This window comes from Meles meles, chromosome 9 (genome assembly GCF_922984935.1).
Source record: "Meles meles chromosome 9, mMelMel3.1 paternal haplotype, whole genome shotgun sequence".
In the NCBI taxonomy this organism is placed as follows: domain Eukaryota; kingdom Metazoa; phylum Chordata; class Mammalia; order Carnivora; family Mustelidae; genus Meles; species Meles meles.
In genome coordinates, this window is record NC_060074.1 from 81,495,855 (window position 1) to 81,518,021 (window position 22,167).

Here is a 22,167-nt window from a genome sequence, read left to right on the forward strand (position 1 = left end):
TATATTGATGGTGTTCACTCAGAAGACTGAGTGTACTTAGGGAAATAATCTATGGCCTGGAGCAAAGTTTTATAGACCTTTTCTCCCTGGAGCATAAACTTGAATTTTTTTTCCAATGCTGTTCTGCAACACACTGAACTAAGTCTTAGGGCTGGTAAATTAGTTAGTAATTAGCTGGTAAATTAATTAGTGCTTTATGTTTTCATACTCAAATACTGAGATCATCATGAGCTGAGGTATAATTTAATCTTCCTTGCCCTAAACTTTTTGGATCAGAGGACAGTCCTTTTCACCCTTAAGTTTTGTTCTTATATATGTGTTCTCATCACTCTATTAGCATATTACTTAGCAATCTTCATTTATATACAAGTAATCCCTGGGGGTTTAATTTGTGTGAACAGACTGTAGAATAACATTACTCAAAATTGGTTTTTAATTATCTGTAGAATTTTCTGTCACAAATCTTACTTTTAGTCATTGCCTCTCTTTAAGTCATTTATAGACCACACCAAGCAGGAAAGAGAATATTTAATAAACCAAAACAATCACCTGTGTCTTTTTAAGGGGAAGAAAATCCATCCTAAAAATAAAAAAAAAAAGTATATTAAAGAAATAGATACAGAGAAGTCTATTAAGACACATGATTTTTACCAATCTGGGTATCAACACTGTCTATCTCTAGCATAGGGACAGAGAAGAGATAAAAGAAAGGTAGATTGGATCAAAGAACCTAGACATTTGATGGCTCTATGACAGGGCTTTGTTTTCTGTTTTGAGTAGTATAAATTCCCAACACACTGGGCATATACATATCAAAATTATGTACAGTAATAAATTAAAAAAACATATGGGATGATTTTTGATTTTCTAAACCACTAATTCCCCTTACTGACACAGAACTTCAAAATTGATTGTGTTTTAATTTCTTTAAAAAGCTGTTTCTATACTTTTCCACAGAAGATATTCTTTTAGAACACCATTGTCTGAAAAACTGGCTTGCAGTATTACAAAGGATGTTGAGTTTTATGATTATTAAGTCAGTTTGGAGGTTCTGTGGCATCATCAACAACAACAGAAATTAGAGAAATTCTGCTATCTATAATTGTCTTTTATTTGATTAGTCTTTAGACATTGGAAATGGAAAGTAAGACTTAACTTTCTAGAAGGGTAAAAACTAGAAGGGTAAAAAAAATTAAGACTTGTTTTGACAATTCTTTTGGAAAATATAACCAAACGTTCAGGAGTGGAAGAATAAGGATTAAAGAGTTAAAGACCTTCACAAGTCTGGTTATTCATCATTTTTAAAAGCCAAGATCAGACAATATTTTGATTTTTTGTTGTTGTTGACTATATGTACATTTAGGATTCTCTATTTGCCTATCTAGAATTTTAGAATAATAGATTATAGTGTCTATTCTGTCTCAAAACTTTGAAGGTCAATGAAAAAAAAAACTAAATTATGAAACAACAAAATATAAAGTTTAAGCAAAAAAAAAAAAAAAGAAGAAAGAAAGAAAGAAAAGAAAAGAAACCAGTGTTAGATGTTCCTCTACACTTTGGAGTAAGTTCTGATAGATTAATATGATCTCTGGAATATAAAATAAATGCTAGACACCAACAAATATTTTTCATAACTTTCATTTGTTTCTTCTTTTTAAAATATTGTTAATATACAAATAGTGGCATTTGAAGATAATACTCCTTAAACTGAAGCTATAAATCATATTAAAGTAGTTAAATTACAATAGAACCACAGGAGATTGACTGAGGCATTTGTTTTTAATATTCAATGTACCTTCAATTCCAGGCTGTTTGCAGAAATTCATTTCAGAATATAAGAAAGCCTGATATCACCAAGGTAGAGCTTTTAAAAGATGTTCAGAACAAAAAAGATCTTATCATTCGCTTAGTAGCTCATGATATTGATCAAGAAGATTCAGCAAGTACCATAGAAGAGGAACTAATGTCTGAAGATGAAGTTGTTTTAAAAGAGATTGTACAAGAAGAATGCTTAAGAGAACAATTTGAAGACCAAGTGAAAGAAACCATGAAGCCAGTAGAAAGCAAAGTTGTCTCTCCCAAGCCAACAATAAGCACAAGCAGCCTGAAAAAGTTTTTGTCTCTAAGCAAATGTTGTCAGCCCACATCCAGTGTAAATATTGAAAATACTGAAGCAACCTCAAATCATATAATAGAACCAAAAGAGAGAAAAGTTAAAAGAGCTATTGCTGAGATTGACATGGCCACATGCTCAGCAACCATGACTGAAACAGGCTCTCAGGGGAGAAAGCCACAGAATAAGGTGAATGAGAAACATAGCTGTCAGTGACCGATATCAATGGAAAGAATAGAGAACTTCAGAAATTCTGTCTGAGAATGTATCTTAATTAGCCATAAAAGAATACTAAAATGATTCCAGTCTCCTCCTAAGCCTAGTAATATTTATGGTATGAAAGAAATCATTAACAGATGAACCCATTAAACTCAATGGAGGGAAAGCAGATATTGGAAAGAGACCTAGATTAGTTAGATTCCCAAGGAAAACATAAAATAGAAACCATTGAAAAGAAATGCAAGCTAATTATTTAAATCTATAATTTAATAAATTTCAGTCCCTTTGTATTTTGGCTCGTAAATATCCATTGAATATTTTGTGTAAAGAAAACTTATACAGGTAGGATAGGACTAGACATTGGGACAATGTAGGAAGAAGTAAAAAAAAAAAAAAAGATTCATATAAATTTAGATTGTCTGAGTCTAAATCCTGACTCTCACTTAATATCTATGTGTGCTTTGGGCAAGCTACATAGCCAGCTTATTTAGTTACTTAGCCAACATGCCCAAAATTAACAAGCTAATCAAAATATTTTAAATTAAACCCTTATAACCAGCCCATAAGCTCCACTATCATCATGGGGTATAGCTCTTGTCCCTAATATCATACCCCTGAAATGATGGTATGGATTTCAGTGATCACTGGGGTATGGCCCTTTCCAAAACTGGTACTAAAACATGTTTTTGGAAAGGGTATATGATTTAGGATTTCCTGGTGAGAAAATTCTATTGAGTATCCACTTGACATGATTCCTGGGTATGTACAAAAGCTGAGATGAACTAGAGAACAAGAAAGAGATACAACTTTGTTCAATTCAGAAGCTTAACAGGTAAATTATCTTAGTGCATATTCTGATCTATCTGTTGGGAAGCTATGTGTGATTTCATGACCAGATAAAGTCTTCAGAATAATTTTCTTGAGCCTCATAGTCAGAAATGTTGGCTTCATAGATAACTAAAGAAATATTATAGCATAACATTTGCAAAACTTAAAATGGAGAGATGCCTGGGTGGCTCAGTGGGTTAAGTGTCTGCTTTCAATTTAGGTCATGATCTCAGAGTCCTGGAATCGAGCCCTGTGTTGGGCTCTCTGCTCAGCAGGGATCCTGATTCTCTCCATCTCTCTGCCCCTCCATCTGCTCGTGCTCTCTCTTTCTCTTTCAAATAAAATCTTAAAAAAAAAAAAACCTCAAAATGGATTATATTATAATGGATTATATTATTAGGATTATAATCCCAATAATAGTAGTTTGGGGGATTTTAAGAAATATCACAATAAAGATATTCTCGTAAAAAATATGGCCATGAAATCACATGACTTCCCAACAAACAGAGTACATATTAAGATGGTTGACTTGAAAAACTTCTGAATTGACCAGAGTTATGTCTTTGTTCTTTTTCTTTTTGTACTCAGTAAAATAGGATTAAAATATTTGTAAAGTGCAGAAATGGAAAACTATATTCTTCAAACACTGTTTAAATGTATATTAAAAACTATTCAAACTCCAATATAAAATATAGATCATCAGCACTGAGTCAATTCAAAAAAAAAAATTTGGAAAGAGACCTTTTCATTAGAATTAAGAGATTCATCTTTTAAGTAATCTCTAGAATTTTTTTTCATTATAGTGTAGATTCGAGTGCAAAGTATGCCAGTAAGTGAGAAAGTGCATGTCAAACTCGACTTTATGTGACACATGTTTTTCACTTCTCCAGAAAGAAAAAAGGAATCCTAGTACTGAACCAACATATTACTTCATACATAGAATTATGAGTTCATCTTCATACAACCAAGAAGATCTGATTTCATCTACCAGGTATATGAAATTAAAGCAAAACAAAAATAGAAATCTGAGATGAAAATAATACTTATGGGAAGAATAGGGTCCCTGGTAAAACTATGGTTGGGCAAGTATTCAGCCTTGGACTTTACCTCACTCCTTATTCTTCCCTCCTATTCCTTCTCACTGTGGAGGATTCCTGAGGCAGTCCCCTTTCTACCTGATCCCTCATTTTCACTTACCTGGTTTCTACATCTTTTATAGTATAGCAGTGTCTTGGATCAAGAATTTGCTAGTGTATTTGATTTTGGTTTTGGTTTTTAACCTGGTAGATAGGCACAATGATATCTGCACTATCACCCCAAGGAGTTCCTGCTCAACCCTCTTCAGTAGCTAAATGTTCCAGTGTATATAAATGCCTGTTAGAAGAATTCAAAGATGAACGGGGGCATTGTAAGGTAGAGCATTCAGAGATGAAGTCTGGAAAACAATGGAGTTTGATATGGGCCTCTAAGTATAGAGAGCATTTATATAAGAAGATAATTCTGGTTTGGGCAACTATAGGAACAAAGTCGGGAGTGTGTGGCAATTACAGAGGACAGAAACAATAAAGTATACTGTAGACTTGAAATCTAATAACTATATCTAGGAGAGTTAAAACTTGTTTAAAATTGTTAAGTTTATGAATATTCTTATATTCATATATTCATAACCCAGAAGAGGTAGCATTTTCAATTATAGGAGAAGGAATGGGTATAAAGAGAAAAATCTGCCTGGTTACATTTCTTTCCACACAGCATGAAGGAGTTGTTTCTTTTTGACACTGACTTTGACATTATTCTGGGGATACGCATCATTGCCTCTCTTTCCTGCATAATGGTTATTTTAAAATACATTATTAATGTGAGCACCTCTCTATTGTTTATATCAATGATGAAGACAGAGGGCATAGATGATATCAAATAAAAGTCAATTTAGAGCAAGATGGCAGACCAGGAAACTACAGGCCCTTGTCTCCTCAGGAAAACAAACAAACAAACAAACAAAAACTACAGGCTGATAAAATAACCTTATATGAGCTCTGATAAACAGTCAAATATTTGCAGTAATCAAGTGAATGTGTAATCAAGGTAAAGCCACATTCAAAATGGTAGGAAATTCCAGATTTTTGCTTGCCTTTGCACAATCCCCTCTGCAACATGACAAGACACAGTTGGGAAGAAATGGCCCAATTCCCAGTTCCCTCCCTTGGGATGGAAAAAGCAGACTGGAACTTGTTTGCACTGTTCTGCTAGCTGTGGGCTGGCTAAGGGAATGTTTCTGTTTCACCTAAATAGACTGAGACAGTGGCATAGTTTGGAACTATGCCTGGAAATCACAGAAGGCAGCTGATGGGTCCCACAGTGCATGAAAATCACAGAGGACTACAAGATGCACCTGAGAGCAAGAGACTACTGGCGAAAGAATACAATGAATATTGAAGGCCCTGAAAAGAAGCATGATGGGAAGCATTTTAAAAGAAGATCTGACAAAAGGGAGTCCTTGAAGTTCAGCTGAGAAGTTGGCAGAAGGAGGACCCAAAGCTCACCTTGTCCCCTGGATACAACTAGCTAACATCCATGCCAGTGTAAATAACCCAGGAAATGACCTGAAGACTGGGACAAGAAACTCCACAACTAAAGGCAAAGAAGAGGCCACATCAAAAAAGGTAGGAAGGGTAAAAAGGGGTCTGGGAACAAAATGGACAATGGCCTTCCGCAGGAAGGAGGGAGCCAATGGCATAGAGAAAGGCCAAAGACAGACTTTTCACACTGGGAAACTCACAAATAGGGAGCTTGAATCTACATAATATTTGCCTTTAAAAGTGAGAGGGGCTGAATTTCATGAGTTCTTAAAACCAGCAGGACTTAAAGTCTATTATTTTAAAAAATCAGCAGGCTTGGCTGTGGTAGAGCCCAGAGGTGTTAAGAAGTGGAGTCCCTGCCCTTAAAAAGATAGCATGACAAACAGCCCATGCAGATACAGCATAGAACCAGCAGTTTGAAAAATGCAAGGGATAGACAGGAGGGAGACTAATCTGTTCATATCAGTGTACAGCCCAGAGAGACAGGGATCATGGGGAGGCCCCTCCTGGAGCAAAGGAGCCAGCAGGTACCATTTCCCTCCCTCCCTCCCCAGCATAAACAATGGCCACCTGTGGGAACCAGTGCAGCACCAACATTCCTTACCTCCCCCCTACACACACACATACTTCAACAGATCTACCCTTCTCAGTCATGCTGACCTCAGTACTGGTACTGCAGGCCCCTCCCCCAGAAGACCAGCTCAAACCCTGTCAACATCACATCACTTGACCCCTGAGTATTTTGCAGGACCTCAGTTCCAGCAGGAGAGGAAGCACTGCACACCTTGCTGCCCACAATAGGCAAAGATAGCCTCTGCAAACAAGTGGACTAAAGAAAAAAGAAACCAAGACTCAACAGCAGAGCACACACAACACACATAAGAAATACTCCCTGAATGCCAAGCCCTGGGGAACAGGAAATATGGTGCTGCAGGGCACTACAGGACATCTTCTTCATAAGGCTATTATCATTAAGAGCAAGTGAGTAGCTAACTTTTCCTAACACATAGAAATAGACACAAAAAGTCACACAAAATGAGGAAAGAGACAAACATCTCCCAAATGAAAGAATAGGACCAAACCATGGCAAGAGACCAAAGTTAAATGGAAACAAATAATATGCCTGATAGAGAATTTAAAGTAATGATGACAAAGATACTCACTGGACTACAAAAAACAAACAAACAAAAGAAAAATACTGTGGACACTGGGGGCACCTGTGTGGTTCATTCAGTTGGGCATCTAACTCTTGATTTTAGCTCAGGACATGATCTCAGGGTCATGAGACCAAGCTCTGTGTCAGACTCCATGCTCAGTGTGGAGCCTGCTTAAGATTCACTCTCTCCCTCTACCCACCTCCTTCTCTCACTTGTTCTCTCTCTCAAAAAAAAAAAAAAAAATGGCATACATCAGTGAGATATTTAATACAGAGATAAAAAAGAACCAATCAGAGATCAAGAACACAATAAATGGGGGTGCCTGAGTGGCTCAGTGGGTTAAGACTCTGCCTTCGGCTCAGGTCATGATTCCAGGGTCCTATGATCAAACCCTGCATCATGCTCTCTGCTCAGCAGGGAGCCTGCTTCCTTCTCTCTCTCTGCATGCCTCTGCCTATTTGTGATCTCTCTCTCTTTCTGTCAAATAAATAAATAAAATCTTTAAAAAAAAAAGAACACAATAAATGAAGTTTAAAATACACTCAATGAAATAAATAGCAGGCTAGGTGAAACAGAGGAACAAATTAATGATCTAGAAGACAGAGAATGGAAAGTAATCTAGTTGACAAAAGGAAAGGAAAAAATATGCAAATTGAGAATAGTCTTAGGGAACTCAATGACTCCATCAAGCTTAGTAACATCCACATTCTTGGGCTCTCAGAAGAAGGAGAGACAGAAGGCAGCAGAAAAATTTATTTGAAGGAATAATAGCTAAAAACTTCCCTAATTTGGGGAAAGAAACAAATATCCAGATCCAAGAGTCACAGAGATCCCCTCAAAAGTACAACATAGAGGTCCACACCAAAACACTTACTAATTAAAATGGCAAAAGTTTTGATAAAATATTTTAAAAGTAGCAAGAGAAAAGAAGACTACATACAAGCGGAAAACCCCATTAGGCTATCAGTGGACTTTTTAGCAGGAACTTGCAAGCCAAAAGAAAGTGGCATCATATGTTCAGAATGCTGAAAAGAAAACATCTGCAGCCAAGAATACTTTTCCAGCAAGATTATCATTCAGAACAAAAGAAGAGTAAAGAGTTTCTCAAACAGAAACTGAAGGAAGTCATGCTAAGCCAGCCCTACAAGAAATATTAAAAAGTACTCTGTGAGTGGAAAGAAAGACTATAAGTAAGAGTAGGAAAAGTAAAAAAAACACCAAAGCAGTAACAATAAATATTTCTATACAATCAAGGGATTCATTAAAAATAAAAATGTAAAATATAACACCATATACCAAAAATCTGGGAGGAAGAGGAATAAAAAAATGGATTTAAACTTAAGCAAACATCAACTTAGTATACACTGCTCTTTACATAAAATGTCATATGTAAAACTGATGATAACCATAAATCAAAAACCAGTAATAGACATGTAAAGAATAAAGAGAAGGGGATCCAAGTACATCACTAAGGAAAGCCAACAAACAATGAAAGAAAGCAAAAGAAGAAAGGATCAGAGAAAATCTTTTTTTTTTAAAAAAGATTTTATTTATTTATTTGACAGCTCAAGCAGGGGGACCAGCAGGCAGAGGGAGAGGAAGAAGCAGCCTCCCCGTTGAGCAGAGAGCCCAAGGCAGGACTCAGACCCAGGACCCTGGGATCATGACCTCAGTTGAAGACAGATGCTTAACCAACTGAGCCACCCAGTCACTCCAGGATCAGAGAAAATCTATAGAAACAACCATAAAACAAGTGAAAAAATGGTAATACATACTTATCAATAATTACTTTAAATGCAACTGGACTAAATGTTCCAATCAAAAGACATAGGGTGTCAGAATGGATTAAAAACTCATATGCTGCCTACAGAGACTCAAGACAAAAAGACACCTGCAGACTGAAAGTGAGTGGATGGAGAAACATTAATAATTTAAAAAAAAAAAAAAGCTGGGGTAGCAATACTATATCTGACAAAGAAGCCTTTAAAACAAAGACTGTAACAAGAGGCTAAGAAGGATACTATATAAAGGGGACAATCCAACAAGAGGATATCACAATTGTAAATATTTATGTATTCAATATGGAAGCACCCAAATACATAAAGCAAAAATAAAATAAAAATTTTGTTAATAATAAACATAAAAGAAAATAAAAGAAATACTTGAGAGTAATACAGTAATAGTAAGGGATTTTAATACCCCATTTACATTGACAGATCATCCAAACAAAAAATCAACAAGGAAACAGTGGCTTTGAATAACATACTGGACCAGATGGATTTAATAGACATATTCAGAACATTCCATCCCGATACAGCAAAATATACATTCTTTTCAAGTGCACATGGAACACATTCCAGAATAGATCACACATTAGGCCACAAAACAAGCCTCAACAAATTAAAAAAAAAAAAAAATTGAAGTAATAGCATGCATCTTCTCTGACACCACTGCAAAACTACAAATCAACCCCAAGAAAAAATCTAGAAAGACCACAAATACATGAAGGTTAAATAATATGCTATTAAACAATGAATGGGTGAATCAAGAAATTAAAGAAATTAAAAATTACATGGAAATGAGAAACAAATGAAAATGAAAACACAATGGTCCAAAAGCTTTGACACGCAGCAAAACTTGTTCTAAGATAGAAGTTTGTAGGAACACAGGCCTACCTTAAGAAATAAGGAAAATCTCAAATAGCAACCTAAACTTACACCTATAGGAGTTTGAAAAAACAAACAAACAAACAAAACCTAAACCCTGGAGCACAACAGAAGGAAGGAAATAATAAAATGTAGAGCAGAAATAAGTGATATAGAAACTGAAAAAAGAAAAAAAAAGAACCAATCAAATGAAATCAGGAACTTGTTCTTTGAAAAAATCAACAAAATTCATAAACCTCTAGCAAGGAAAAAACAAAAAACAAAAATGAGAGAGAGAGAGAACCCAAAGAAATAAAATTAATAATGAAAGAGGATAAATAACAACCAACACCAGAGAAATACAAACAATGGTAACAGAATATTATGGAAACTTATATGCCAACAAATTGGACAACTTAGAAGAAACATAATATTAGAAACATATAACCTACCAAAACTAAAGCTGGAAGAAATAGAAAAATTTGAACAGAACAATTGTCAGCAATGAAACTGAATCAGTAATTAAAAAACAAAACAAAACAAAACAATCCAAAAATAAAGGTCTAAGACCAGACAGCTTCACAGGCAAATTCTACTGAACATTTAAAGAAGAATTAGTACCTGTTCTTCTCAAACTACTTCAAGAAAATACAAAAGGAAGGAAAAATTCCCAGTTCATTCTATGAGACCAGTATAACCCTGATACTAAAAGCAGATAAAGACCATACACACACACACACACACACACACACACACACACAGAGAGAGAGAGAGAGAACTGCAGAAAGATATCTCTCATGAATATGGATGTAAAAATACTCAACAAAATCATTTCAATGGGTGCAAAAAAAAAAAGCATTTGACAGAGTACAAAATACATTCATGATAAAAACCCTCTGCAAAGTAGGTCTAGAGGGAACACAGCTCAGCATAATAAAGACCTTATATGAAAATCCCACAGTAAACATCATACTCAATGATGAAAAACTGAGGGCTTTCCCTTAAGGTCAGGAACAACACAAGGATTTCCACCACCATCACTTTTATTCAATAATGTACTAGAACTCCTAGCCATAGTGATTGGACAAGAAAAAGAAATAGGAGCTGGGGCGCCTGGGTGGCTCAGTGGGTTAAAGCCTCTGCCTTCTGCTCGGGTCATGATCCCCAGGTCCTAGGATCGAGCCCCACATCGGGCTCTCTGCTCAGCGGGGAGCCTGCTTCCACCTCTCTATCTGCCTTCCTCTCTGCCTACTTGTGATCACTGCCTGTCAAAAAATTAAATCTAAAAAAAAAAAAAAAAAAAGAAAGAAGAGCTATCCAAAACTGGTAAGAAAGAAGTAAAACTCTCATTGCAGATGACATGATAATACATATAGTAAACCCTCAAGGCTCCACCAAAAAACAACTAGAATTGATAAATGAATTCAGTAAAGTTGCAGGATACAAAATTAATGTACGGAAATATGTTGCGTTCCTAAACACTAATAATGAAACAGCAGAAAATAAAATTAAGAAAACAATCCCAGGGGTGCCTGGGTGGCTCAGATGGCTAAGCATCTGCCTTCCACTCAGGTCATGATCTCCAGTTCCTGGGATTGAGCCTCACATTGGGCTCCCAGCTCAGCAGGGAGTCCGCTTCTCCCTCTCTCTCTGCCTCTCCCTCTGCTTGTGCTCTCTTTGTCTCTCTCTCAAATGAATAAATAAAATATTTTTTTAAAAAAAGAAAGAAAACCCATTTATAACTGCCTCAAAAACAATATTATATCTAGGAATAAATTTACCCAAAGAGGTGAAAGACCTGTACTCTGAATACTATGAAACACTGATGAAAGAAATTCAAAATAATGCAAAGAAATGGCAAAACATTCCATGATTGTGGGTTGAAAGAACAAAGGTTAAATTATCTATACTACCCAAAGCAATCTACAAATTTAATATAATCCCTATCAAAATACAAACAGCATTTTTTCAACGGAACTAGAACAAACAATCCTAAAAGTTGTATGGCACCACAAAAGATCTAAAATAGCCAAAGTAATCTTAAAAAAGAAAAACAGAACTGGAGATATGACAATTCCAAATTTCAAGTTCTATTACAAAGTGGTGGTAATTAAAAGAGCACGTACTGGCATAAAAATATACACATCAGTGGGATAGAGCAGAAAACCCAAAAATAAATCTACAATTATACAATCAATTTATCTTTAACAAAGGAGGAATGAATATCCAATGGGAAAAAAGACAGTGTCTTCAACAAATGGTGCTGGGGAAACTGTACAGCTGAGGAAAGAAAAAAGAGAAAAAGAGAGGAAAGAAAGAGAGAGAAACAAACTGGATGGACCACTTTCTTTCATCATACACAAAAATAAACTCAAAGTGGATTAAAGACCTGAAACCACAAAAATCCTTCAAGAGAGCACAGGCAGTAATCTCTTTGACATCAGCCATAGCAATATTTTTTCTAGATATGTCTCCTGAGGCAAGGGTAATAAAAGCAAAAATAAACTACTGGGACTACATCAAAATAAAAGGTTTCTGCACAGCCAAGGAAAGAACCAACAAAACTAAAAGGCAACCTACTAAATGAGAGAACATATTTACAAACAACATATCTGATAAAGGGTTAGTATGCAAAATATATAAAGAACTGATACAACTCAACACCCAAAACACAAAAATTCAATTAAGTATGGGCAGAAGACATGAACAGATATTCTCCAAAGAACACATACAGATGGCCAACAGGCAGATGAAAAGATGCTCAACATTACTTATCATCAGGGAGATGAAAATCAAAACCTCAATGAGAATATCACCTCATAACTGTTAGAATGGTTAAAATAAAAAAAAAAAACAACAACAAGAAACAAGTGTTGGCAAGGATGTGGGAAAAAAGGAACTCTCTTGCACTGTTTGTGGGAATGCAAACTGGTGTAGCCATCGTGGAAAACTTTTTGTAGGTTAATCAAAAATTAAAATAAAACCACTCTACAACCCAGGAATTGAAATACTGGGTATTTACCCCAAAAGTACAGAAACACTAATTCAGAGGGATACATGCACCCATATTTTTACTGCAGCATTATTTACAGTAGCCAAACTGTGGAAGCACACCAAGTGTCCACCAATAAATGGGTGGATAAAAAAGAGGTGAGATATATATCTCACACACACACACGCACACACACACACACACACACACAGTGGAATATTATTCAGACATAAAAATTGTAAGTAATCCTGCCATTTGCAGTAACATGAACAGGGGCACCTGGCTAGCTCAATCATTAGAGCATGAAACTCTTGGGGCACCTGGGTGGCTCAGTGGGTTAAAGCCTCTGCCTTCGGCTCAGGTCATGGATCCAGGGTCCTGGGATCAAGCCCCGAATTGAGCCCCGCATCGGGCGCTCTGCTCAGCAGGGAGCCTGCTTCCCTCTCTCTCAGCTTGCCTCTCTGCCTACTTGTGATCTGTCTGTCAAATAAATAAAATCTTTAAAAAAAAAAAAAAGAGCATGAAACTCTTGATCTTAGGTTCATGAGTTTGAGCCCCATGTTGGTCCTAGAGCTTACTTTAAAAAAAGAGAGAGAAAGAGAAAAGAAAGAAAAAAATAAATAAAAAGAAAGACTCATGCAATAACATGAGTAGAGCTAGAGAGTATAATGCTGAGTGAAATAAGTCAGCCAGAAAAAGACAAATCATATTATCTTCTTCATATCTGGAATTTAAGAAATAAATGACCAAAGGTGGGAAAAAAGAAAGAGAGAAAAACCAAGAAACAGACTCTTAACTATAGAGCATGAAAACTGATGATTATCAGATGAGAGGTGGTTGTGGGAATGTGAGAAATATGAGATGGTGATTAAAGAGTACACTTATGATGAAACAAAATAAGATGATTTTTAAAATAAGCAATAAAATGAAAACAAAAAACAAACCAACAAAAAGCAACCAACAAACAAAAAACAGACCCAGAACAGACAATTTATAATGGTTTTATCAGGATTTATCAGGATGACCCCATCATAAGTCTGTATATACTGTTTTTAAGAGACTCACTTTAGATAGAAGGACACACATAGGTTGAAAGTTAAAGGACAGGAAAAGATACCCTATGCAAACAGAAACTAAAAGAGAACAGAGTTAGCTATACTAATATCAAGGAAAAGAGACTCTGAGTGAAAAACAAGAGACAAAGAACATTATTATAATGACAAAAGGGATCATTCGCCAAAAAGATGTAACAATTATAAACACATATGGAACAAACTTGAAAGCTCCAAAATATATGAAGCAAACACCGACAAAATTGAAGAGAGAAATAGACAGCTCTAGCTCTCCAACAGTAAGAGATGTCTTTAATAAACTACTTTCAGTAGTAGACAGAAGAACCAGATGGAATGTCTGGAGGACTTCAATAAGATGATAGATCAATTGGAACTAACAAACCTATACAGAACACACACCATCCAACAACAGCAGAATATTTTTCTCAAGTGTATATGGAACATTCTCCAGGAGATACCATATGTAGATCACAAAACAAGGGTTCATAAATTCTAAAATATTAAATTCATACATTGCATCCTTTCCAATCACAATGGAATGAGATTTGAATATGTAATACAATATATTTTCCAGAAGAAAAACTAGAAAAATTCACAGATATGTAAAAATTAATGTATTCTTAAACAACCAATGGATCAAAGAACAAATCACAGAGGAAATCAGAAAATATCTGAGACAAATGAAAATGAAAATATACTTAAACTTATGAGGTGCAGTGAAAGTAGTACTAAGAGAGAAATTTATAGCTGTAAATTCTTAATAAAGATCTTAGTGGCCCCTGGGTGGCTCAGTGGGTTAAAGCCTCTGCCTTTGGCTCAGGTCATGATCTCAGGGTCCTGGAATTGAGCCCAACATCGGACTCTCTGCTCAGTGGGGAACCTGCTTCCCTCTCTCTCTCTCTGCCTGCCTCTCTGCCTACTTGTGATCTCTGTCAAGTGAATAAACAAAATCTTTAAAAAAAAAAAAAGATCTTATAACAACAACTTACCTTTATACCTTAAATAACTAAAAGAAGAAAAACAAACTCAAAACTAGTATAAGGAAGGAAATAACAAGCAGAGATAAACAATATACAAAATAGAAAAATAATAGATAAAACCAATGAAACATAGAGTTGGTTCTTCAAAAAGACCAGCAAAATTGACAAAATTATTGTAAGATTGTCTATGGAAAAAAGAGAAGATTCAAAAAACTAAAACTATAAATGAGAAACAGAAACATCACAACAGATTTTACAGAAATGAAAGGATTAGAAGAAAGTATTATGAACAGTTATATGTCAACAATTTGGATAACTCAGATGAAATGGATAAATTCCCAGAAACGCATGGCTACCAAAATTGAATTATGAAAAAAATAGAAAATCTGAGCAGACTTATAACTAGTAAGGAGACTGAATCAGTAATCAAACACCTAACAAAGAAAATTTCAGGACCAGATGGTTTCACTAGTGAATTCTAGCAAAAATTTAAGGGTGAATTTACATGAATCCTGCTCAAACTCTTTCAAAAAACTGGATAGGATGGAATATCTCCAAACTCATGAGCCAGCATTTCTTTGATACCAAAAGCTAGAAAAAGGCACTGCAAGTAAACTGCAGATTAATATCCCTGATGAATGTTGATGGAAAAATCTTCGGCAAATTACTGGCAAACAGAATTCAACAGCCCATTAAAATATTTTACTATGACTCAGGTGGGATTATCCCAGGAGTACAAGGGAGGTTCAATATATAAAAAATATAATACAACATATTATCAAGATGAAGAAAACACACACACATTCTCATCTAAATTAATGCAGAAAAACCATTTAACAATACTCAACACCTTTTCAAAATAATAAAACCCAACAAGCTAAAAATAGAAATTACTTCAAAATAATAAAAGCCATATATGGGAAAAACTACAACTAATACTGTACTCAGAGTGAAAGCCTATAGGATTTTTCTCTAAGATCAGAAATAACTGCCCACTCTTACCACTTCTACTCAACATGCTGGAAGTCCTGGTCAGAGCAGTTAAACAAAAATAAAAGGCATCTAAATTGTAAGACAAGAAGTATAATGTCCTCTATTCACAAATAATATTATCTTATATGTAGAAAATTCCTAAAGATGCCACACAAAAAAACACAAAAATTTTAGAATAAATGAATTCATCAAAGTTGTTAGATACAAAATCAACACAGAAAAATCAATTGCATTTCTATACAATGACCATAAAGAATCCAAAATGGAAAACTAAAAACTATACAACATACCTGAAGGAAATTGAAGGAGACAAAAATTAATGGGAAAATTATGTTACATGAAGTAAGACTGAGAAAGAAAAAATACCATATGATTTTACTCATAAGCGGAATCTAAAAAAAAATGAACAAGAAGCAGACCTATAAATATAATACAGAGAACCAACTGATCCTTGCTAAAGGAGAAGGAAGTAAAGATAAGTGGGAAATATACACTTTCAGTTATGGAATAACTAAGTCACAGAAATAAAAGGCACAGCATAAGGAATATAATCAATGATATTATAATAGCATTGCATGGGGTCAGATGGTAGCTACACTTGTGGTAAACACAGCATAATGCATAAACTTGTCAAATAACTAGGTTGTACAACTGAAACTAATGTAACATTGCTGCCAACTATACTCAAATTTAAAAAATTTAAAAAGCCATTAAAAAATTCATGGGTTAGAAGATTTGCTATTGTTAAGATATCAATAATTACACAAAGTATTCTACAGATTAGTATTTTTATAAGAACTACATTTGATAGCATTTTTTACAGAAATAGAAAAAATTTATTCCAAAATTTATAGTCTTTCAAGGGACTCCTAATAACCAAAACAACATTGACAAGGAAGAACAAAGTTAGACTTACTGATTTTAAAACTTACTGTGAAGATACAGTAATGAAAACACTGTGGTACTGACATAAAGACAGATATATAAAAAAATGAAATAAAATAAAAGGCCTATAAATAACTCTCCCATATATGGCCAAATGATTTTTGATAAGCATGCAAAGGCCACTTGGCTTCAAAGGGCAGAGTGAAAAGAATTGGAGAAAATACTTGCAAATCATATATCTATAAGGGATTACTACCCAGAATATATAATAACTCTTACAACTCAGTAACAATAAAATAATCAAAAACCGATTAAAAATTGAGTAAAGGACTTGAATAGGTATTTTTTCAAAGAAGATATATAAATGGGCAATAAATACATGAAAAGATACTCAATATCATTAATCATTAGGGAAGTGCACATCAAAACCACAATAAAATGTTATTTCACACCCATCAGAATAGCTGTTATCAAAATAGAAAACAAACCAACCAGAAACAGAAAATAACAAATGTTGGCAAGAAAGTGAAGAAATTACAATCCTTGTACATTGCTGTTGGGTATTGAAAATGGTGCAGTTGCTATGGGAAACAGTATGACAGTTTATCAAAAAATAGAGTTACCATATGATCCAGCAATTACACTTCTGGATATATACCCAAAAGATGTGAAAACAGTCACTCAGATATTCATACACTCATATTGATAAGCAGCATTATTAACAACAGCTAAATCCTGGAAGCAATTCAAGAGCCATTCGAGAGAATGGTTAAGCAAAATGTAATATATACATTCAGTAGAATATTATTAAGCCTTTAAAAGGAAATTGTGACACATGCGAACCTTGAAGACATTATACTAAATGAAATAATCCAGTTCCAAAAGGACAAATATTACATGATTCCACTTATATGAGATACCTCAGGTAGTCCAATCGTGGAAGCATAATGTAAAATAGTGGTCCCTGGGAACAGAGAGAGAGAGGGTAATGTGGTGTTACCCTCATTTGGGGAAGATGAATAATTCTGGAGAATAGATAGTGGTGATGGTTGCACAACAATGAGAATGTCCTCAAGTACAGAACTTAAAAATGGTTAAGGTGGCAAATTTCATGTTATGTATATTTAACCAAAATTAAAAGTGAAAAGTCAGTTTAGAAATCATTTTCATTTGATTTTGGAACTGAGTGATAAATTATTCCAGGTTTACTTCCATACGAAGAATAACTGACGATTGTTCTTTTGCTTAACCAGTAATTTCTTCATTCAATAAATACACAGAAAATGAAATGTTCTCTTTCTTTTGTTTTAGTGAGACTGAAGATTTTACCTCAGATTCACGTGACAAATTATTAGAAGGTTGGATTTATTATTTTTCTTAAATTAGAAAGCATTCAAAAGACTGCTTTACTGCTTTAATGAACTTTTCAGCTATTGCTTTTTGTTTGTTTACTGCTTTGATGATATTTTTAGTTATCAGACCTGAGGTTGATAGGTTTTTTCCCCTGGGAATTTACCTATTTTTTGGAAAATAATCCAGTACTATATCACTCAAGTGTTAAAATGAATCAACTAGTTTGCCTTTGCTGAATTGCTATCAAGATTTTATTAATAATTTTGATCAAGAAAATGGTGTGATGTTATGAATTCACATTTACTATGCTCCTGTGAAAAATATTCATAAAATAAGGATGCACCATACAATAGCTTTTATCTGGGCCAGAACCCTTTATACTAGGATTTAATGATTTCTTATCCTTCCTTTGTGCTTAGTCCTACCAAAATGTACAAAAAGTGTGTGGGGGGAAGGGAGTTTTTAGACCTAAATTTGTTTGCTCACATTAATATCTGACTAGTATAGACTTCAGTATTTTTAAAATAGTACCTACTCCTTAGAACATTTAAGACCTTTTTGGTTCTCTATTTTTTCAAACCTCAGAGGATCAATGTGGTTCCAACAATGACCATATGTACAAGAGGTAGAGTGTCATGTTGACTGTAAAGTGGCTTTAAAACTCAAACCACAGGTTTACCCTTGGCTATTTCAGACACACAACCCACTCAAGGAATTACTTTAAAAACAAATTGTCTCAACTTGGAAGTGAAATTATTTTAATTAAGATGATTCCTAGAATAGCAATAAATGTGCCAGAATTCCATAAACATACCATAATCAGAAGATGTCACAATAATCACTGATCATACTGGTAGTATGGAATCATGGGCTACTAGAGGGAGACAAAAACCATTCTATACAAACCCCTTCATGTTTTCATGAGGAAACACAAGCTAAGGATGATGAAGAAGTTCTGCCAATGTTACTCTGAGTCTGAGGCAGAGCCAACTCTGGATCCTAAGTCTCCTGACCATAAAAGCAGTATTGTTGTTATTGTTATTTTCCTTTCCAATTTTGTGCAATGACCATGCTTAATTTTTACATCCTTCAGTAATATTTCACTTGCCCAGTTCAATCCTTATTCATTCATTTATTTACTGAGCATTTCCTTTGTGTTCCAGAATCCCACAACACTGACAAAATCCTTAATCTCATAGAATTTACACTGTAACCTGGGGTGGGCATCAAAGGGTAAGGACATAAACAAGATAATTCCAGATATTGATAGGTATTCCCCATCTCATCTGGGACAAAAGCCAAAGAAACCACGAGAGCTTGCAGAACCCTACATCATCTGGACATCACCTCCCCCGCCTTACTTAACTTCCTCAATCTCTTTCTGGCTCTCTGCTCCAGCCTCATGGGCCATGCTGTTCCTTAAACATTCCAGGCATTGAGGGCCTTTGCTCTTGTGGATCCTTGTGTAAGAACTCCTCCCCCTACATCTGCATTGCTCGTCCCTCACCTTCAGGTCTTTGCTCAAATTTCACCTTCTCCGTGATGTCTTCTTTGACCATACTCTGACACTGTAGCCTCATTCCCACCATGGCACTAACTATTCTGCATCTGTGCTTATTTTTCTCACTGGCACTTAAAATTATCTGACAGACCATTAATTGTTTTTTCACTCTCTCCTTCTAGAATGTGAGGTCCATGAAGATTACAGCTGTATTCCCAAGAACCTAAAATAGGCACTATAATAAGATGAGCATTTAGTAAAATAAGAGGGACAATGGGACTAACGAATGAGAGGCACAAGAATTCTGTTTTGGTTATGCTGAGCTTGAGGTACCCATGAGATATTCAAGTTGAGGTATCACATAAGAAATAGGATAGTTAAGACTGGAGTTTAATGGAGAGATTAGGACTAGAAAATTAGATTCTTTGTTTCATGTAGATATACAATAAAATAACTTAAATCTGAATACCTGAGTCCCTCAAATATCAGGGGTTTTTTTCTTTGACTTTTCATCAAAACAAATTCCCAGTATATCCTGGGAAGTTGATAGTCATTTAGCCTAGAAACTTAAAAACCTAGCATTTGGAATGACAGCCGTGGAAGTAAACCCAACACCCTCAGTCATTTAAAAGCAAAAGTCAGTTCAATTATGTGCAATATAGAGTCAGGCAGTTTAAAAAGATTATCAACCCACAATAAAATTTTACCAATATTGTCAGATAAGTGCAATAATCAGTCCCTCTCGTATCTGAGTTAATTGAAATTCTACTACAACTCTTCTCCCCAAAACCTACATTGATCCAAAGGATAATGCAGAGAATGACCACATATTGGCCCTTGATGATTACATTTCTATAAAATGTGCAATATTTTTATATAAGATATCTCATTGCATCCTTTTGTGAGACAGCCAGAGAAGACAATCTCATTCACATTCTACATAATGAAGAAACAGAGTCAAATAAGTTAAATTCAATTTGCCAATGTTCATACAGCTCTAAGAAATGAAGCTAAGACTCAGACTCAGATTTTCTGCCTCCCTAGTAGATGGTCTTTGTAAAAATTTTCTCATCATTTCTAACTCCTTAGGCTAAGTTTGTTTTACAGGCTTACTAACCTCTCCTGGAACTTGGGCAATTTTTGGTTCTGTAGCAATTCCTCCAGATTTCCTCTTCGTATTGCTTCAAAATTCTCCTGGTTCTCACTCAAATTATTTCATAAGACCAGCACTTTCCTGTTAGTGCCAATTATCTGCTTTTAATTAGCTATGTAGAATCAAAGACTGTTAGAGCTGCAAGGCCCCTTGGAATCATCTATGAGGTAATCTCTCATTTTACATGTAAACAAATGAGCCTATAGAGACTGAGTAGCTGTGCATGAATATGTGGCTGTGAAGATATGGAGGCTGCCTCTCCTACCAAATCATATTTCATCTTTCATAATTCCAAAAGGAAGATCTAAGACATGCCCCAGAATTCTAGGGATCTTACCTATTTCCATGTTCTTCTCACTGTCTATACACTGAAAGTAATAATAATTTTTTCTACCTGCCTAAATTCTAGAACTTTCTGGTGAAAAATAATAAGACCAGGTTTGTCTCAGTATTATTCATGCCTCCAAAAAAATACTATTTTCCTTTTTTTTCCCCCCTTCCCAACAGGAACTTCCCAAGAGCAAACACCAGAGAGTTCAAACAGTGTCAAGGTAAATATTTTTCAATAAACTATAAATGGTATACATGGGGTCCAGTTGAATATAGCTCAGTTTTCAAGGTCAAATCAGGGCTTGGGTGGTACGATCTAAGGAACATCAGGAAGAGTACCCCTACACACAGTTTCTTATTGCTCAGGTATCTCCCTCTGGCTGCGACCCGTGCATGGTACTGGAAAAATCCCCTAATCAAAATTCTCACTTTACAATTAAATTATTCCTTGCATATGTGCACAGAATAGGCCACTGTTCTTCCCTAGCACCTATGTACAATTCCATTCCTAAACTCTGTTACTGCAGTCTCTGAAGAAAACCCTACAGAGAGTCACTCCATCCAGTCTAGGGCAGGTAGACTTCAAGTGCAGAACTTGGAGGAAGCAGGGAGGGAATAGAAGCTTCAAAAACAGAGGAAATGGGATTGCAGAAAATTCATGCAGATTCCACCTATTTTTCTGTGTTTCTAAAGACTGTTTAAAAGCAGCTTTCCAAAAGGCCTGCTACTCTCCACCATAAACTCAGGAAATTTCCTCTTCCTTAACCCTTTTTGGAAATTTCCAATAGAGTAGTTTTCAGAACCAAATCTTACAATTCTTACTCATGCCAAATCCTGAAGATGCTGAGCTAGTTCCTCATTCAACCTAATGCTCATTTATGAATATAAACGTCTATTTGACAACCTCGGGCTTCATTTAGACCATATTTTCCAAGTAAAATCATTTGGGAATAACAGAGAATCTCTAGACTGACAAGCTGATTACAGACTATTTCTTGTGCCAGGCTGAATCCCTGGCTAATCTGGACCCTTTTGGCTCTTTGCCCTTCCTCTCACTTGCAGCCTTTACCGTGGTGAAACATGGTTGAAATTGGTATATCCAACTCCGTTCAAAGTAAGATGGAGTAAGCATATTCTACCTCCTCTCTCTCATTTTACAACTGAAAACGCTGGACAACTACTGAGGATGCTGAAAAATAATAGCTGGAGTTTGAGAAAGGGAGTTAAAAACTCAAAGAATCACCAATACCCTTATGAGTTTTCTGCAGTCCTCTGCCCCCATATCTCCTAGTTTAGTTAGATCCAGAGCAGTTCAAATCCTGGAATTACTTAGAAAGAATAGGCAGGGGCGCCTGGGTGGCTCAGT

General features: G+C 35.3%; 1 protein-coding gene across 1 annotated transcript in view; it reads left to right on the top strand.

Moving 5' to 3' along the window:
• FSIP2 (fibrous sheath interacting protein 2) overlaps positions 1–22,167 on the top strand; it is a 92,300-nt gene that overhangs the window by 64,651 nt on the left and 5,482 nt on the right. The window contains exons 19-22 of the mRNA XM_046018219.1: positions 1,808–2,302; positions 4,051–4,151; positions 17,776–17,822; positions 20,979–21,022. Coding sequence (XP_045874175.1) covers positions 1,808–2,302; positions 4,051–4,151; positions 17,776–17,822; positions 20,979–21,022 — 687 coding nt within the window. The remainder of the gene's footprint in view (positions 1–1,807; positions 2,303–4,050; positions 4,152–17,775; positions 17,823–20,978; positions 21,023–22,167) is intronic.